Source organism: Gossypium raimondii, chromosome 2 (genome assembly GCF_025698545.1).
Source record: "Gossypium raimondii isolate GPD5lz chromosome 2, ASM2569854v1, whole genome shotgun sequence".
Classification (NCBI taxonomy): Eukaryota; Viridiplantae; Streptophyta; class Magnoliopsida; order Malvales; family Malvaceae; genus Gossypium; species Gossypium raimondii.
In genome coordinates, this window is record NC_068566.1 from 46,808,427 (window position 1) to 46,823,932 (window position 15,506).

The window sequence follows — 15,506 nt, forward strand, 5'->3', positions numbered from 1 at the left end:
TGCCAACGAGATGTACCAACGAGTGTAACGGTTCAAGTTAAGAAGCGACGAAAATCGAGGAAAAAGTTTTAGAAAAAGGGACAACCCGATCGCAAGGCAAGTCAGGAAGAAGCCAAGGCAACGAGAGGGTTCAAAGGTGAATCAAGTTAATGCCATTCGGAAGTCGCAACGAGGATGTTGCGAGAATGGGTGGGGGAGAATGTCACAAGTAAAAGTGCAAAGCCCATGACCATGACACAAGATGCGCCCCATGGAGGTCTATCGATAAGATAGGGATCATTTAGCCCACGAAAACTGGCCCGAGTCAAAGAACTGTTGGAGAAGCCTGTCAGATTGAAGCTTGGTTGTCCCGATAATGAAGATATGACAACTTAGGCTAATTTGGAAACTAATCTTAGAAGATTGAGGGAATCATATCTTGTAAAGATTAGATTAAATTTGATATGGCATATCTTGTAAATCCCTAAAATCAAGGGATACGGTTAATCTCGTCCGTCGATGTAAATGTATCTTGACCGTCGGTTTTGAGAGAGCTCAACTATAAATAGAGAGCCTTCCCCTCATTTATACTCATTCCATTGTATATTGAATTCTTAAGAGAAATAGAATTCTGCGAGAGCATTTACTCAAACACCTTGTATGTGTTCTTTTTTGTGGCTTTCTGTTGTTCTTTGCGACTTCTTTTGGCATAAATCGCTTCTGCTTTTCAACTTGGTGCCTTGGAGGAGTTCTTAAATAATCCTCACTTGAGTAAAGGCTGACTTAGGCGAGTTTGGACGAACGGATCACCTAAGGCCGCATGGATCGCAAGACGAAAGATTTAGTCCCGTGACATTAGAACTAGGTTCATTGGTTGTATTTATTTTAAAAATAATTAATTCTTCTCATTGAACTAGGTTCCACAAATGTAAAAAAACCAAATTGTATAATCAATTTGACATCTATTTTATTATGCTTGTTTGATCAAAAATACCCACTTCCACGAACACTTATGCTTATATTCTATTTCTTGCAATTGTTGACCTGAACTCAGGTCACCATATTCTTTCAAAAACAAATGTTGAATTGTAAGGCTTTCGTAGAGACAAGATAGGGAAATGTTAGAGTTAAAAGAAGCTAAAAATAAAAGTCGAATAAACATATTCATGGCTCATGCAGACAAGTTTTTGTTGGAACATATACAGCTTAACTGTCAGCAATAAATTAACATGGTACTTATACAAAGGTACAAACACAAAATCTTAATGAAACCTAATTAATTTAGTGGAAGGTAGGTTCCGATTCTTCCAATTCAATCCCTTCATCAGCAAGCCTCTTATCCTTATACACATACCATTTAGCAAAAACCAGATAAATTGCCAAATTTAAACCACATAGAATTGCCAAAAGCCAATAGAAATCGTAGAGTCTCCCTTGGTTCAAATTGTCTGGCAGCCATGGATGCTTGTTTCCAGTGACCTTGTCAACTATAGTTACCAACAAAGAACTAAGGAAAAACCCTAATGAAAGGGTACTCAAAAATAAACCCGTACTCATTGTTTTCATCCCTTTTGGACACTCCCTTAAGAAAAAATCAAGTTGACCTATGTATGTAAAGGCTTCACCAGCCCCTACAAACAGAAACTGAGGGACCAACCAAAAGACACTTAATGGGATTTGAGCGGTGGGGTTATTCGTAAGCCCGTTCGTGGTTGCCACTCTCATCCGCTTTATCTCGATCAATGCTGCTGCTACCATTGCTATAATGGATAACACCAAGCCAACAGCGATCCTTTGTAAAGGGGTTAAGCCCTGTGGGTTTTTGAGTACTTTTCTAGCGATTGGGACGATGAGCCTATCGTAAATTGGGACTGTTAAGAGAATGGCTCCCACGAAGAACACCGTGAGTGATGCTGGTGGGATTTGAAATTTACCTATATGACGGTCCATGGTTGTGGCTTGAGACACTGAAAACGTTGACATTTGGGCATAAACGGTCCAAAATATGATAGTGGTTGCCCATATAGGTAACATTCTTAGCACCAATTTCACTTCTTCAACATCTGTTAAAGTAGCTAAGTTCCATTTATTTGCCTTAATCACAGATGGGTCCTTGATAGCTGCCCTATCCAAGAAACTGTACACAATTCAAAACCAATAAAAAATTAAGCCAATAATAATAAAAAAATTCACCGCCAATACATAAACACGACCCCCCCATGTTTTTTAACACCTTTAACACCCACATAAATATTTTATGGTATAAAATTCGTTGCCTGTGTTTTGTTTTTCAATTCAATCGAGGACATAAAAAATGACAGTCAGACATGTTTGTCGAATTACATATCTCGTTTCATAAAATTAACTTTGATTTGAATCTGAGACTAAAAGGTAAAGTAATTAAGAAGAAGCCAAAGAAATAGAGGGTTGTCTCTGGATTCATGAATTGGACTATTAATATATATATATCTTTGTCCTGAGGAGAGATAGGGTTGCCAAATAAATATAAATTCAAGAAAATTTAATATTATATGTATAATTTTCTTCATAAGTGTTTGATATAGAAATTTTCTATTTTTAAAAAATATTTCATATACCTATGTCAATATATATATATATATATATATATATATATATATATATATATATATATTTTCTTATATAGATTTTGTATTTTGAGAAATAATAATTTTTAAAAAAAGAGTGGATAATTCTAATAATTAAAAGTTTTTTAAGTAACTAATAAAATTTAAATAAATAATAGAGTAGTTTTTATTTCGAAATAAACAATGACTAGTTTAATTGTTTGAAATCAATAAGATGACATAAAATATTAATGATAAAAAGAATAATCTATCATATTGGACCCATAAAGAAAGCACCTAACCTTATTTTGAGAACATGCATAAAGATGCATGTGTTCTTAATCTTGAATCTCCATCATATTCCATTATTTTTAATTAAAATTATTGGGTTTTAACATCAACATTTTTTAATTAAAATTATTGAGTTTATTAAGTAAAAGTATTATAGAGGCCCTATAATAAGAATCAAATTGCATTTTGTTCTCTTTACTTAAAAATGGGTAAATTAATCATTGTACATTAGATTAAAGAGTAAATAGGTCATTCTATTAAAATTCTATCCACTTCTACTATTTAAAATTGACCTCTGTAAATTAGTATGACATAGATATGGCACACCACGTGTCATTGTCTAGTTATTTCGCCAATTTTTATAGTATAAATAGATGAACTTTTAATAGAAAGAATTAATTTATTCTTTGATCAATATAAAGAAATTAATTTACTTTTTTTAATATAGAGAGAGCAAAATGCAACTAAGACCTTTATGATACCGATTAACAGTAGCTTCTTCCAACTCCTAATAGTATTGATAGTAGTGTTTGTATTAGGATTGTAGCACGATAAAGCTTTGTCTAACATTTAAATCACACGGGTTTAAACCTTTTTATTCTCCTACTTTTGTGTCCAACATTGTAAAATAAATAGACGACTAACCGGAACTGTTTGGTGTGGGGCAATTTTTGCTTCGTTTTCATCTTTAATCCCTCAGCCACATCATCAATATTGAAGAGCAACGATGGCTCCGATGGCAACTCCAAATGCTTCTTCCTCCAAGCAGCTATGAACACTGCAGCAATTTGGGTCAATGGACTCCCCACTAGTTTCTTAAACCGGTACCTCTTTGTACCCGATAGAAACACCATTAACCCTATCACAATAGCGCAAGCAATAATGCCATAACCCCAATCACGCCCTAAATTGTCTTGGATGTAAACTAAAATGGTGACTGAACAAAGTGAACCTAAGCTTATGAAGAAAAAGAACCAGTTGAAGAAGTTGCTCATCTGGGATCTCTCTTCAGGGTCCGACTCATCGAATTGGTCAGACCCGAACCCGGAAACACTCGATTTTAGACCCCCAGTCCCAAGAGCTATGAGGTAAAGGGCTAAGTAGAGAACAGTGAGCTGTATACCACTTGCTGGGATGCATACTGTGGTGCTGTCCCTGGTGCATTTGGGTGGCCTTAGGCTTGGGATTATTGTGGAAACTGTTAAGATTGTGACACCCTGCAAACGATTATGCAAATGATTTTCAATTGTAAAGTGAAGATGATGATTTTAAGTCAAAAGGGAAATAAATATTATCTTACTGTTGCTTGAACGGCGGTGAAGATTCCGATAGTGAGATATCTGTGGATTTAAAGATCAAATGTTATAAACAGAACTAAGAAGTGTGTGTGCGCATGGGAACAGTATACTAGAAATCGAAGTATATAGACGAGACCTGCCGAGGAAGGTGTCGGCGACGAAACCACCGAGTAGACAAAGCATGAAAGATGTGCCGAAAAAATTGGTAACGATGTTGGCTGATGTAGCATTGCCTAAATGCATGGTTTCCGTCAAGTATGTCACCAAGTTAACAGCGATACCTAATGTTGTTAATCTCTCACATGCTTCAACACCTAGAATCATGGCGGCGCTGGTCCAGCCACCGGATTTTGACCGCTCGGAGGGATGGCCCTTGTAGTCCCAAGCATCGGGGAGGGTTTTCCCTTGTGTTGTAGGAAGGGACATTGGTTGATATACAAGGTGAAAAGGGTGGCAGATCGAAGGAGAGAAAAGAGAGTGATGGTGGCACAATCAGAGCAAAGGCAGGTGGATGTATTTATAGAAAATCAATATAAAGATAGCCACTCAATCATTTTATTTTTTTAAGGATGAAGTTAAGCTATTCAATTTAAAAAGAAATTATGAAAAGATATAAATATTTTTATAATAAAGATTGTTGATTTTAAAATTTATATATTTTTAATATTTTTATGATTTGAATCAGTGTTAAATTAACTCACAACATTTCAATCAAACACATTATAAATAATATAAATTTAAAATTACATTAAATATATGTTTTCTCAATATAATTAAAGAAAAATTATAGGATTTTTTTTCTTTCCAACAAATACCTCATTTCATATCATCAAAGATTCAAGGTCAAAATATAACCATACTCATAAAACAAAACTCTCAACAAAATCCTATCTTGAAAGGTTAACAATATCCTAGATAAGAGTCAGGGGCACTTCACAATTGCCTCATAAACTATCTAGGAAAGAAGGAATTTATATTGGAGGGGCAGGCAGTCCATCATTGCCCAAGATATGAACCAGAGAAGATGGAGTTCGAACAACCTAGTCTGCTATGCTCATCTCCTTCTTGTAGTAGGAAGCAACCCAGTCAGCTGCCTGGTTAGCAGATCTTCTGATCAGTTGGATTCCCACATGTGGAATCTATTTGATCAACCTATCTAACATGATAATGATAGGCCATAGTTTCCATCTATGCTTCCCTTTCTTCTTCACAAGCTCATTATGCACAATTTGAGAATTAGTTTCCATTATGATCTTTTCGAAGTTCCTTTTCTTAGCAAATTCAACACCCAATTTTAATTTCAATGCTTCAGTCATTTTTGGAGAATCAGAGACAGTACTCAAAGATGTGCTATCAACCAATGTCCCTATACTATCTCGAACAATAACCCCAAGTCCAGCTTTCCCTATCTTAATATCAAAAGCCCTATCACAGTTAAGTTTCAGCCAATGTTCCTCAAGTTTCTCCTATGTGACCTCAATTGAGTTAGCCATTGACAGTCTGGTCTGACCCTCATTTCCTTCTCTACAATCCATCATCGCCTTAGGCGCAATTTGTTTCTTTCTTATAGTCTTCCAAATTACAATCTATTTCCCTTGCATAACTCTTTCACACCTCATTTTCCATATATACCAAGTTGCATAGCAAATTCTAACCAATTAATCATCTCTCTGAATCTCTAATCTTTCTTTGTTTCCAGCAGTAGAAAGCAGCTAACAATCAAAGGTGCTAATGTTTTCCCCAGAAATTTGTAGACCATATACAGCTTCAAACCAAATCACACTTACCCAGTCACATCCAAAAAGATGCTTAATAGTTTCATCATGCCGCTGGCATATCTCAGATGTTGGTTTAGGGATACATTTCCTTTTCCAAAGTCCCACTTGAAGGCAAGGTGTTATGACTCGATTTTTATAGGTGCCGGAAAATGCGGTTTTGAAATCTCATTTCCGTAAATCGAACCCGTAATGATGAAATATAAAAATTAATGAAGTTAATATGAAAATATATTAAAGTTCAGTTAAATAATTTAACCAAGAAAATTAGTTAATTAAATCTCAATGATTAAATTGTAAATGATTATTTAACCATTTTTCAACATGAATTAGTGGATGATGATTGTTAATTCCACTTAGTTTAATTAATAACAAAGTAAGTATTATAATGCTTAATTAACTAATTAAACAAAGTTAATTAAGGAAAAGAAAGAGAAAATTCACTTCATCTTCTTCCTTGCTGTCCAAAAAGAAAGAAAAAGAAAGGAGAAAACTCTATTTGAAAGCTTGCATTCGGCCAAGCAAATAACATAGGTAACAAAGCTAATTTCATGAATTTTTTTTAGATTTATGATCATGGGAGTTTGATTTAGCTAACTCGTGTATCAATTTGTTCAATTGTTAAGTTTCTAGCAAGTTGCCATTAGAGAGAAATTGATGAAGTAGGCTTGAATTTGTTAGTTAATAAGCTTAGATCATGATAAGGACTAAATTGAAAATTAAATTAAGCTTGTTTGATAACTTTGTAACATTAGAGACTAAATTGAATAAATCAGAAACTATCATGAGATTATGCTATAGATGAAAAATATAGGGTCCCTAACAAAAATGTGAAACCGAATTTTGATCTGATGCTAGATATCAAAAAATATACATATTTCGAGTATAGGGACTAAATTGAATAAAATGTAAAATATGAGTGTCTATGTATTTGGATGTGAATTGAGTGTAAACTAATAATGTTTTTAGTATTGAATTATCAAACGTAGCTAAAGACGACATCAAGTCGTATCGGAGAAGGGAAAGTTGAGAGTTGTTGTCAAGTAGCGGGCAATATCGGTTTATACTTTTATGATTCAAGATCATTATATTTATATGCATATACATGTTGATTGCATGATTAACTATCGAGGTAAGCTTATGCTTGTTGTACGAATTGATTGGTGTTGAACGATAATGTGTTAAGAACTGAGTTGAGTTGTGCATAACATAATTGAATATGATATGAAATTGATTATGGCATATTATGTGAATTGATGATGAAATGAAATGAGATACAATATGTGAATTAGTTATATCATGTAATTCGATCATTGGTACTCTATTAAATGTTCGATCAGTGTCAGATATAGTTAGCATGTCATAGGATTAGATTGTGTTCAAGTTATACTTTGGTTATACGTCGATAAGCACTGGGCGCATTTTACTTCGAATGTTCCGATGAGTGTTGAGCACACTTTTACTTCGGTTATACCAATGAGTGTTTGGCACAATGTATACTTCAGACGTTCTGATGAGGCACTAGGTGTCAGATTGGTGTGTTGGCCGGATGATCCACGTATCTATCCCGAGTCTGAGTTAGGTTAATAGGGATTATAAAATATGAACTTGATAAATGATAGTGAATTGAGATGATACCAATGAGTGTTTGGCACAATGTATACTTCAGACGTTCTGATGAGGCACTAGGTGTCAGATTGGTGTGTTGGCCGGATGATCCACGTATCTATCCCGAGTCTGAGTTAGGTTAATAGGGATTATAAAATATGAACTTGATAAATGATAGTGAATTGAGATGATAATATGAAACAGTACCATATGTGTATAAATGTGAAATGTGACTAAAGATAGCATGTGAAAGATCATGTGATCCGGTTATAAACGAGCCCGGGGGCCAAATCAAACATAAACGAGTCAACAGACTTGAGAGAGATAATTGAATCGTGAAATGAAAGATTAGATGACATTGGTTGAAAATGAGAATTGAGTACATATTTTAGATGTGTGTGTGTATATATATGTGTGTGAAATTGAAATGGAATTGATTGTATCTTTGTTAATAGAAAGTATGGTAAAGAATGTTTCAATTGATTATCAAATAAGCTAGTGTATGAGATTGACATTTGAGTAATGAACATGTAAATTGACATGGTTGAATCATAGCATTGAACTTTTATTGTGATTATACTCATTTTATGACTTGAATCATGAAAGTACCACTGAGCTTTTTCACCCAACGTATAGTTTGTTTATTCTGATTATGCTCATTTTCTTGACTTAATTTATATCGAGTTGACTTATGATACTAATGCAGATACACGCTTAAATAATAATATAAACAATCTTTTATAATACATAAACTAATAAATACACATATTGATAAACTAATAAATAGACATGTAAAATCTAACTTGAATTTTAAAATTTAACGTGAGTAATGACCAAAATAAAATTTATGTGATTAATACGAATCCAAATATGATTCAATATATAATATTTGATTATAAAATCAATTACTCGAATCAACTTATCCTGAAAATTATCTGAATTAAAAATTAATTTTAACTCAAAGTGACTCGAGCAAATAACTTGAAATAACCTAAGTTTAAGTGCCAATCGTGTCATACATAAAAAAAATTGTCAATTATGTCAAGACTTATTGAGAATTATGGTTAAAACTCTCATCTAGCATTTAGATAACACTAGTTCGATAAAAAAATTAATGTCAACCATAAATGACAAAACTTGAAATTATCGAAACTCGAAATGACCATACTCAACAAACTTCACTAATAATCTCAAATAATCCGAATCCAAAATAACTTAAATTTAAAACAACTCAAATCCAAATCTTACTCAAATATTGAAATTAAAAATTTTAAAATTCAAATTAACTGTTTAAAACCAGCCCTACCATCTAATAAACAAATCAACTAATAAAATCTTATTCTCTTTCATGCATATTCCCATGAAAACTTCTAAAAGTTGTAGTGATTCTCACTCTTAAAAAATACCAAAAAAGAAAAATTAAGTGTAATAGTAAAGTATATTACATTCTTAAAATTATAATTCAAGTTTGAATTTTAAAAACGAGATTAATGAGATAAATATCCACAAACCTCGAAAGAAATATTTTCCGTAGGTCATAAAATCAACAAAGAAGTCGATTCCATAAATGTGTCTCCTTGCTCTTCCCCTTTCGTTATTCTCCCCAATGAAGCATAAATGTTGAATGTATGACATTCCTCTTTAAATAGAAAAGATTAAAAAAGGGTTTAGGAGAATAATGTAATTTCTGAGTATGAAAGATGGCATCATAAGCACTCCAAGTTGCATGAGTTATTATCCTTCCTATAAAACATGTCATTTTCCCTTCGTATCTTCTTGATTTCATTTGGTAATAATGCTTAATTGATTAATTGTGTGTTAGATGAGATGAAGCCCATTTCGGATGAAATGACAGCGAAACCCTAATTGATTGGCTATTATTCCATTTTTTAAAAATTGTAGGACCATGTGTACATCAATGATTGATAATTATATATACTTCCTCTAACATTGGGGAAGTTGAAATTTGGTAACCAAGGTTAGGAAACTAATTAAGGTCGGCTGAGGGGATTTTCTAATAGTTTTGTCTCCCTTCATTATTCGTGTCAAAGTCATATTATCTACAAATTTTAATTTTTTTTATTTGGATTTTAGATCAGTAATGGAAACTAATATTATTTATTAGTTTTAATCTTTGACAAAAAAAAATTAAATAAGTTGATGTGTTTGTTTTTCAAATTAATTAAATAATATATTTTATAATTTTAAAATATATATTTACTAATTAAATAAGAATTTGTCTAATTTGTAATAAAATCTATTAATTTTAAAAATAATCGGAGAATAAATTAACATTTTAAAAGTAGTGAAAAAAGAGAGAAACAATCTATAGTAAAATATTAATTATTTTAATAAGATAACTTCTCACTCGAATATGAGTCAAAATTTCACCTATAAAAATTATTATTTTAATACTTCATTACCTTTAACATAACATTTCATAACATAATAGTAAACTACATTCACAATTATGTAAATTTTATTAAAATCAAATAATAGTAAAACTATCAAATAATGATAACTAAAAATCTCAAACAATAATGAAAATGTTTTGGTAATGCACATATTTATAGTGTTAAATATTAATTTTAAGTGGTACATAACTGTAACACTAATTAAGTGAGAATTAATTTAAAATAATATGCGTAATTTATTATGGATCCAAGATCTAATTAAGTGATAATAACTATTACATTGAGAATAAAAAATTATTAATATTTATACATTTTTTGAGAAAAATAAATTTATCCATTATAGATTAGATTTCCAAATATTATCTTTTATATATACAATATTAATCTCACACATTTAATTTTTATTAATTGTAAAAAATTATTTTAGATTTATTAATTATTTTCATATTTTAAATAAAATCATATTTATATATATTTATATTTATTTAATTAAAATTAGTTTTATTATTTTTATTTATCCAAATATATTCAATGGTTTTATAGATTTATAGTTTTATTAATTAATAATATAATGTGATATTTTTTAAGGAGAACTTTTTAAAGATATGATCAAATTAATTAATTCCACATTAATATACCATCATATTAATTAATATTTAATTAATAATAATTTTATTATTATCACATAATAAGACTAATAAATTATTATCCTAATGCCAATTTAGTAATATAATTAACAATAAAAGTTACTCTCGTCAATTCAAGAGTTCCTTCAAACCCGTGCTTTTATATATATATATATATATATATATATTATATAAATTAATAAAATGATATCATTGTATTTTGTTGTATTTTAAAATGGAAGACCTACCATGTTTTAAGAATCGATTAGAGGTTGATCAAGTTATCGATTTTCGATTCAATTGTCGGTTCAATAATTACAAAATTCAAAAATAATTACGAAAAGAATCATAACATAAGAAAAAGTTAATAAATAAAAATAAATAATAATAGAAACACTTATTTTCTAGATTATAAGAATGATATTAAATATTTAAATTAATTTAAATTTAATTCAACCAGTTTTTATCCAATTCAACTATTTTTTATCAATTCAATCAGTTTTATGTCAATTCAATCTTCTTCCAATTTTTTAGACTAGTTTAACCTATTATTATCTTCTTCATTTTTATCCGATTCAATCAACTAATCCGGTCAAAAACATTAATATCGATCACATAAACTTAAACAAATGAAGAAAAAAAAAAGACTCATTTTCTCATTTAACTCAAAGCTTTAGGGATGGTCGTATTTGCAATCGTGGCTAAAGAAAGATCACCTACCACATTTCAAACACGTGCACCATTTGATTCCCATGCAGTATTTGGGGCCTATCAACATATTAATATGGTTCAATCCAAATCAAATTATAAAATCAAAATGAATATCTACGAAAACATGTTCGGTTTCACATCGTTTCCTACACCATCAAGGTATTTTGGTGGTGTTTAGTTGGATGGGTTGCTCAATTCGGGCGGACCATCGTTAGAAGACATAGACTTTTATCTCATCTTCAACGGATGCGACGGCAAGATTTCTCTTACTCTAAAATTGGACATTTCAAAAGTTTCATTGATTTAAGGGGATGGGACTCAACAAAAGTGGTTGGGTTTTCTTTCGGTTTTACGTTGATTGTGGGTAGGAGGTAGTAAGTGTTATCTTTTTCTTATTTAGGGCTTTCTTTGATATTTTATTTGCAGTCTGCTGATGTCTTTATATGATACGTTACCGTTTTCATTAATAAATAATCCTAATTTTTATTAAAGAAAATATGACATTAATCTCATGTATTCATCTAGTTTATTTTAGTTTATGATTTGATTTGGAATTTTGATGTTTGTTTAGAATTTTATGAAAATTTTATTTTAAAATTTTTAATTTCATTATTATAAGGAATTATTAGAATTTTAATTTTTTATAGTTTTAATGGATTCTGCATTTTTATATTTTAGAATTTAATAGTTTAAAAACTCAATTTATATATATATATATATATTAGGAAGTTTTAGAATTTTTATGAATATCTAATTTTTAAAGAATTTTCTTTAATTTTTAAATATATTTAGAACTTTTGGAATTACCTTTTTTTTTGGTATTCAAAGAATTTATTAACAATGGGATGGATAAATAATTCATCCTTGTTAATAAATTAATGTAATTTTGTTTTGTTGTATATTGAAAACTAATTAACATAGATATCAATATATATATTTACACGAAAAAACAAAAGACTCATTTTCTCATCTAACTCAGCTTTTTCTTTTTTTCTTTTTTGTCTATGTGTTAATGTTGTATTATACTTTAATATATTTAGGATGGTTTTTGGTTTTTTGGGACGGTCGTATTCTCAATCGTGGCTAAAGATAGATCAACTACCCAACACGTGACACGTTTGATTCCCATGCCTTACATTGACATTTGGTGACGGTTCTCCGTCTCTAAAAATCTATCAGTAAATCGTTCATTTAGCCTTAGGTGTTGACCAAAGAAAATGAAAGGAACCGACCAAAACTATAAGGGTGAGTTTGGATGGACAATTGGGTGCGGTGCGGTGCGTTTAGCTTACTTTTTGTCTCACGCTATAGTATCGCTACAGTATCTAATATCACCGCCACCGCTGTTTTTACACTAACCGCAGATAAACGCACCGCCCATCCAAACTCACCCTAAATCATGAATAGACCAATTGGTTGGTTTTACTATTATTTTGGCAACCTAATAAAACCAACATAAATAATTTAAAGCTGATTTATTGTAATTATGTGCTAATTATATTTATAAATTAATATAAATACTAATATTTATCTTCAACTATTTTATATCTAAAACAATAAGATATTATTTATTTGTTTATGGGAGGATATCGATATATTGCCGGTGCATAAATCTCATGCACTATTGATGAATAATAACATAATACATTATAATTAAATAAAATAAAAAATAATGGAGGGCTTAAAAATACTAATAACTTTATTTAAACATAACTAAATAATAATTAATTATAAATAAATGCTAAAACTCTAAAATCCTAAAACCTAAACTCGAGACCCTAGACCCTAAACCCTTAAACCCAAGATCCTAAAGCTAAGATTTATTAGTATTTTTTATGTAATAGTTATGGTTAATGTTTAATTATGTTTAAATAAAAATTATTAGTATTTATTTATAAGTCCTCCATATCTTTTTGTTTAATTTAACAATGATATATCATGTTATTATTCATTATGCACCGATAGTGCATCAAATGTTATTCCTTTGTTTATTATTTATACATATATCAATGAACATCAATGTATTAATTTAGGTAAAAGTACCATGAAGGTCCCTATACTAGGAGTCAAATTGTATTTTGGCCTCTCTACTAAAAAATGGACAAATTAGTCCTTATACGTTATACCAAAGAGCAAACTGGTCATTTCTATTAAAAATTTCATCCCTTCATATGGCATGCTACGTGTATCTCATGTTGACGTATAAATACTAACTTTTGGTAGTAGAAATGGATGAATTTTTTCACAAAAGGATCAATTTGCTCTTTGATCTAACATATAATAACTAATTTGCCCATTTTTTCAATAGAGGAGCCAAAATGCAATCCGACTCCCACCTCCATAATACTTTTACCATTAATTAATATTCACAAACTATTCATTTGAGGTTTGCAAATATATTCATTTAAGTATAAAAGAAAAAGAAAATGTTGCAATTAATGGATAACAATCATATTAAATTAATGCTTAATGTTTGCATTATTGGGGGATTCCAATTACATGCCACGTATGTACAACTATAAAGATTTCATTAAATTGGAATACAATAAACCAATAATGTTCATCGATTTCTTACAAAAATATGGAAATAATAGAAGAGAGAGAGTGAACAGATCCAGATGTGAGAAAATGGTTGGCTATTAAACCAAATTTTATTGAGCAAAATAATAAGAAATAGGGTTGCCCCACGCATCTGCCCATAGAAAACACAGGTAAGTGGTTTTGAATGATAAGCTATAAATATATAAAGCCTAATAAATGGATGGATGGATGGCACGAACTCTTATAAGTCAAACAATGTGATTATCAAATAAAATTGCTTACTATAGGAAGTTAGATTATAACTTTATTGAGACATTTAGGATAACCAAAGATTTCATCGTCGACCACGCTTCAAAAAAGTATTTGGAACAAATAAGATGTCATCTCATACGTAGCTCATTATTGAATTTATTATGAGACCACATGCTAATCATTTAGATCTTCATAAGACCTTAGTGCTATCATAAAATTGTTTTTGGGTAAAATATTGAGAGAATAGAGATTAAGTTTAATGTTATCAACAGAGGTGAAGTAAGAAAATTTTTGGGGTCGAAATTAAATTGTATATTTTACGATAATAAAAATACATTTTTTCATTTTAATAGCTTATATCTTTATAATTTTAAAAATTAAATTCAATTTTATTATTTTTAATGGTCAAAGTGTAATTTTACTATTATTAATTTAAAATTTTATAAATTATAAAAAACCTAAATGAAAAGTTTCTATTATATGGGGGTCGGGCCCTTAGTTTTGCCACTATTATAATTATGGTGCTTTATGTTTGTTTTTTTTAGAGCTTTTTGTGTTTTTTTTCTTTATAAAAGATGATTTGGGTCCAAATAAAAATTGCTCAAAATGTTTAAAATTGAGTTTTAGGCATTTGAAATCTCATCTTTGTCCTTTTAAGGTTTGACCAAAAAATTTAAAATTTTGGCTCTTTTTCCAATTTCAATTTCAAATTTTTTCTCTCTCTAAGCCGAATTTTTCTCTCATATAAAAATTTCTCTCTATCTTTTTAAGCCTACAATTAATATTAATCACTTCCCAATAAAGCTAACCCTTTGTTATTGGCCAATGTGTTAGCGTGCGCCTCTTTTCTGCCATGCATGTGGCATTTTAGGCTATAACCTAAAAAGTTGTTCGATGATCCGCCATCCATCAGAGAAGTGGATCAGGGTAGTGGCTGCTGATAGCATTGATGAACGGATAAAAAATTATCCAACAAAAATAGGGGAAAGCTCTTTCAGTGTGGATGACTTGAGCACCATGACATTTGTGAAACTGAACATGGAAGATTGTGGAAAGGTAAAGATTTGTGTTATGATGATTTCTAGAAAGTTGAAGGAAAAGAAATAGGGTGTAAGAAACATTGAATACAATGTGAAATTGAAATAAGATTCCAAGAAAATGCTGGAGAAATACATTTTTGAAACAAAACCCGGTGTTTAGAGCTTCCCACTTAAGTTGATTGAAGAAAATGCGTCGATGATCAACATAGTACTATTTAGGAACAATGGAGAAAGAAAAAGTAATTCAATTATTATTAAAGAGATAGAGGTCGTCATGAAAGGAAGGGCGAGATTGATGAAACACTTTCTCCAAATAAGGAAAGCAGCAACCTTGAAAGCTTGCTAGGAAAGGACTCAAGTAGAACATGAAAAGGGCATTAGGAGAC

The 15,506-nt window shown here is 30.5% G+C and overlaps 1 protein-coding gene and 1 long non-coding RNA gene across 2 annotated transcripts; both read right to left on the bottom strand.

Annotated features, from left to right (window-relative positions):
* Window positions 1–1,100: 1,100 nt before the first annotated feature.
* On the bottom strand, window positions 1,101–4,741 carry LOC105789242 (protein NRT1/ PTR FAMILY 6.3). The gene is made up of 4 exons (XM_012616542.2): window positions 4,290–4,741; window positions 4,156–4,195; window positions 3,501–4,072; window positions 1,101–2,116 (listed from the first exon to the last, which is right to left on the bottom strand). Exons 1-4 carry the CDS (start codon window positions 4,577–4,579, stop codon window positions 1,261–1,263), a joined length of 1,758 nt encoding a protein of 585 aa, XP_012471996.1. The 5' UTR covers window positions 4,580–4,741; the 3' UTR covers window positions 1,101–1,260.
* A 705-nt stretch (window positions 4,742–5,446) lies between these two features.
* LOC128039271 (uncharacterized) lies at window positions 5,447–9,294 on the bottom strand. Its single transcript, XR_008193787.1, has 2 exons — window positions 9,048–9,294; window positions 5,447–7,665 (listed from the first exon to the last, which is right to left on the bottom strand). It is a non-coding gene; the product is annotated as an uncharacterized LOC128039271 (long non-coding RNA).
* Window positions 9,295–15,506: the final 6,212 nt, after the last annotated feature.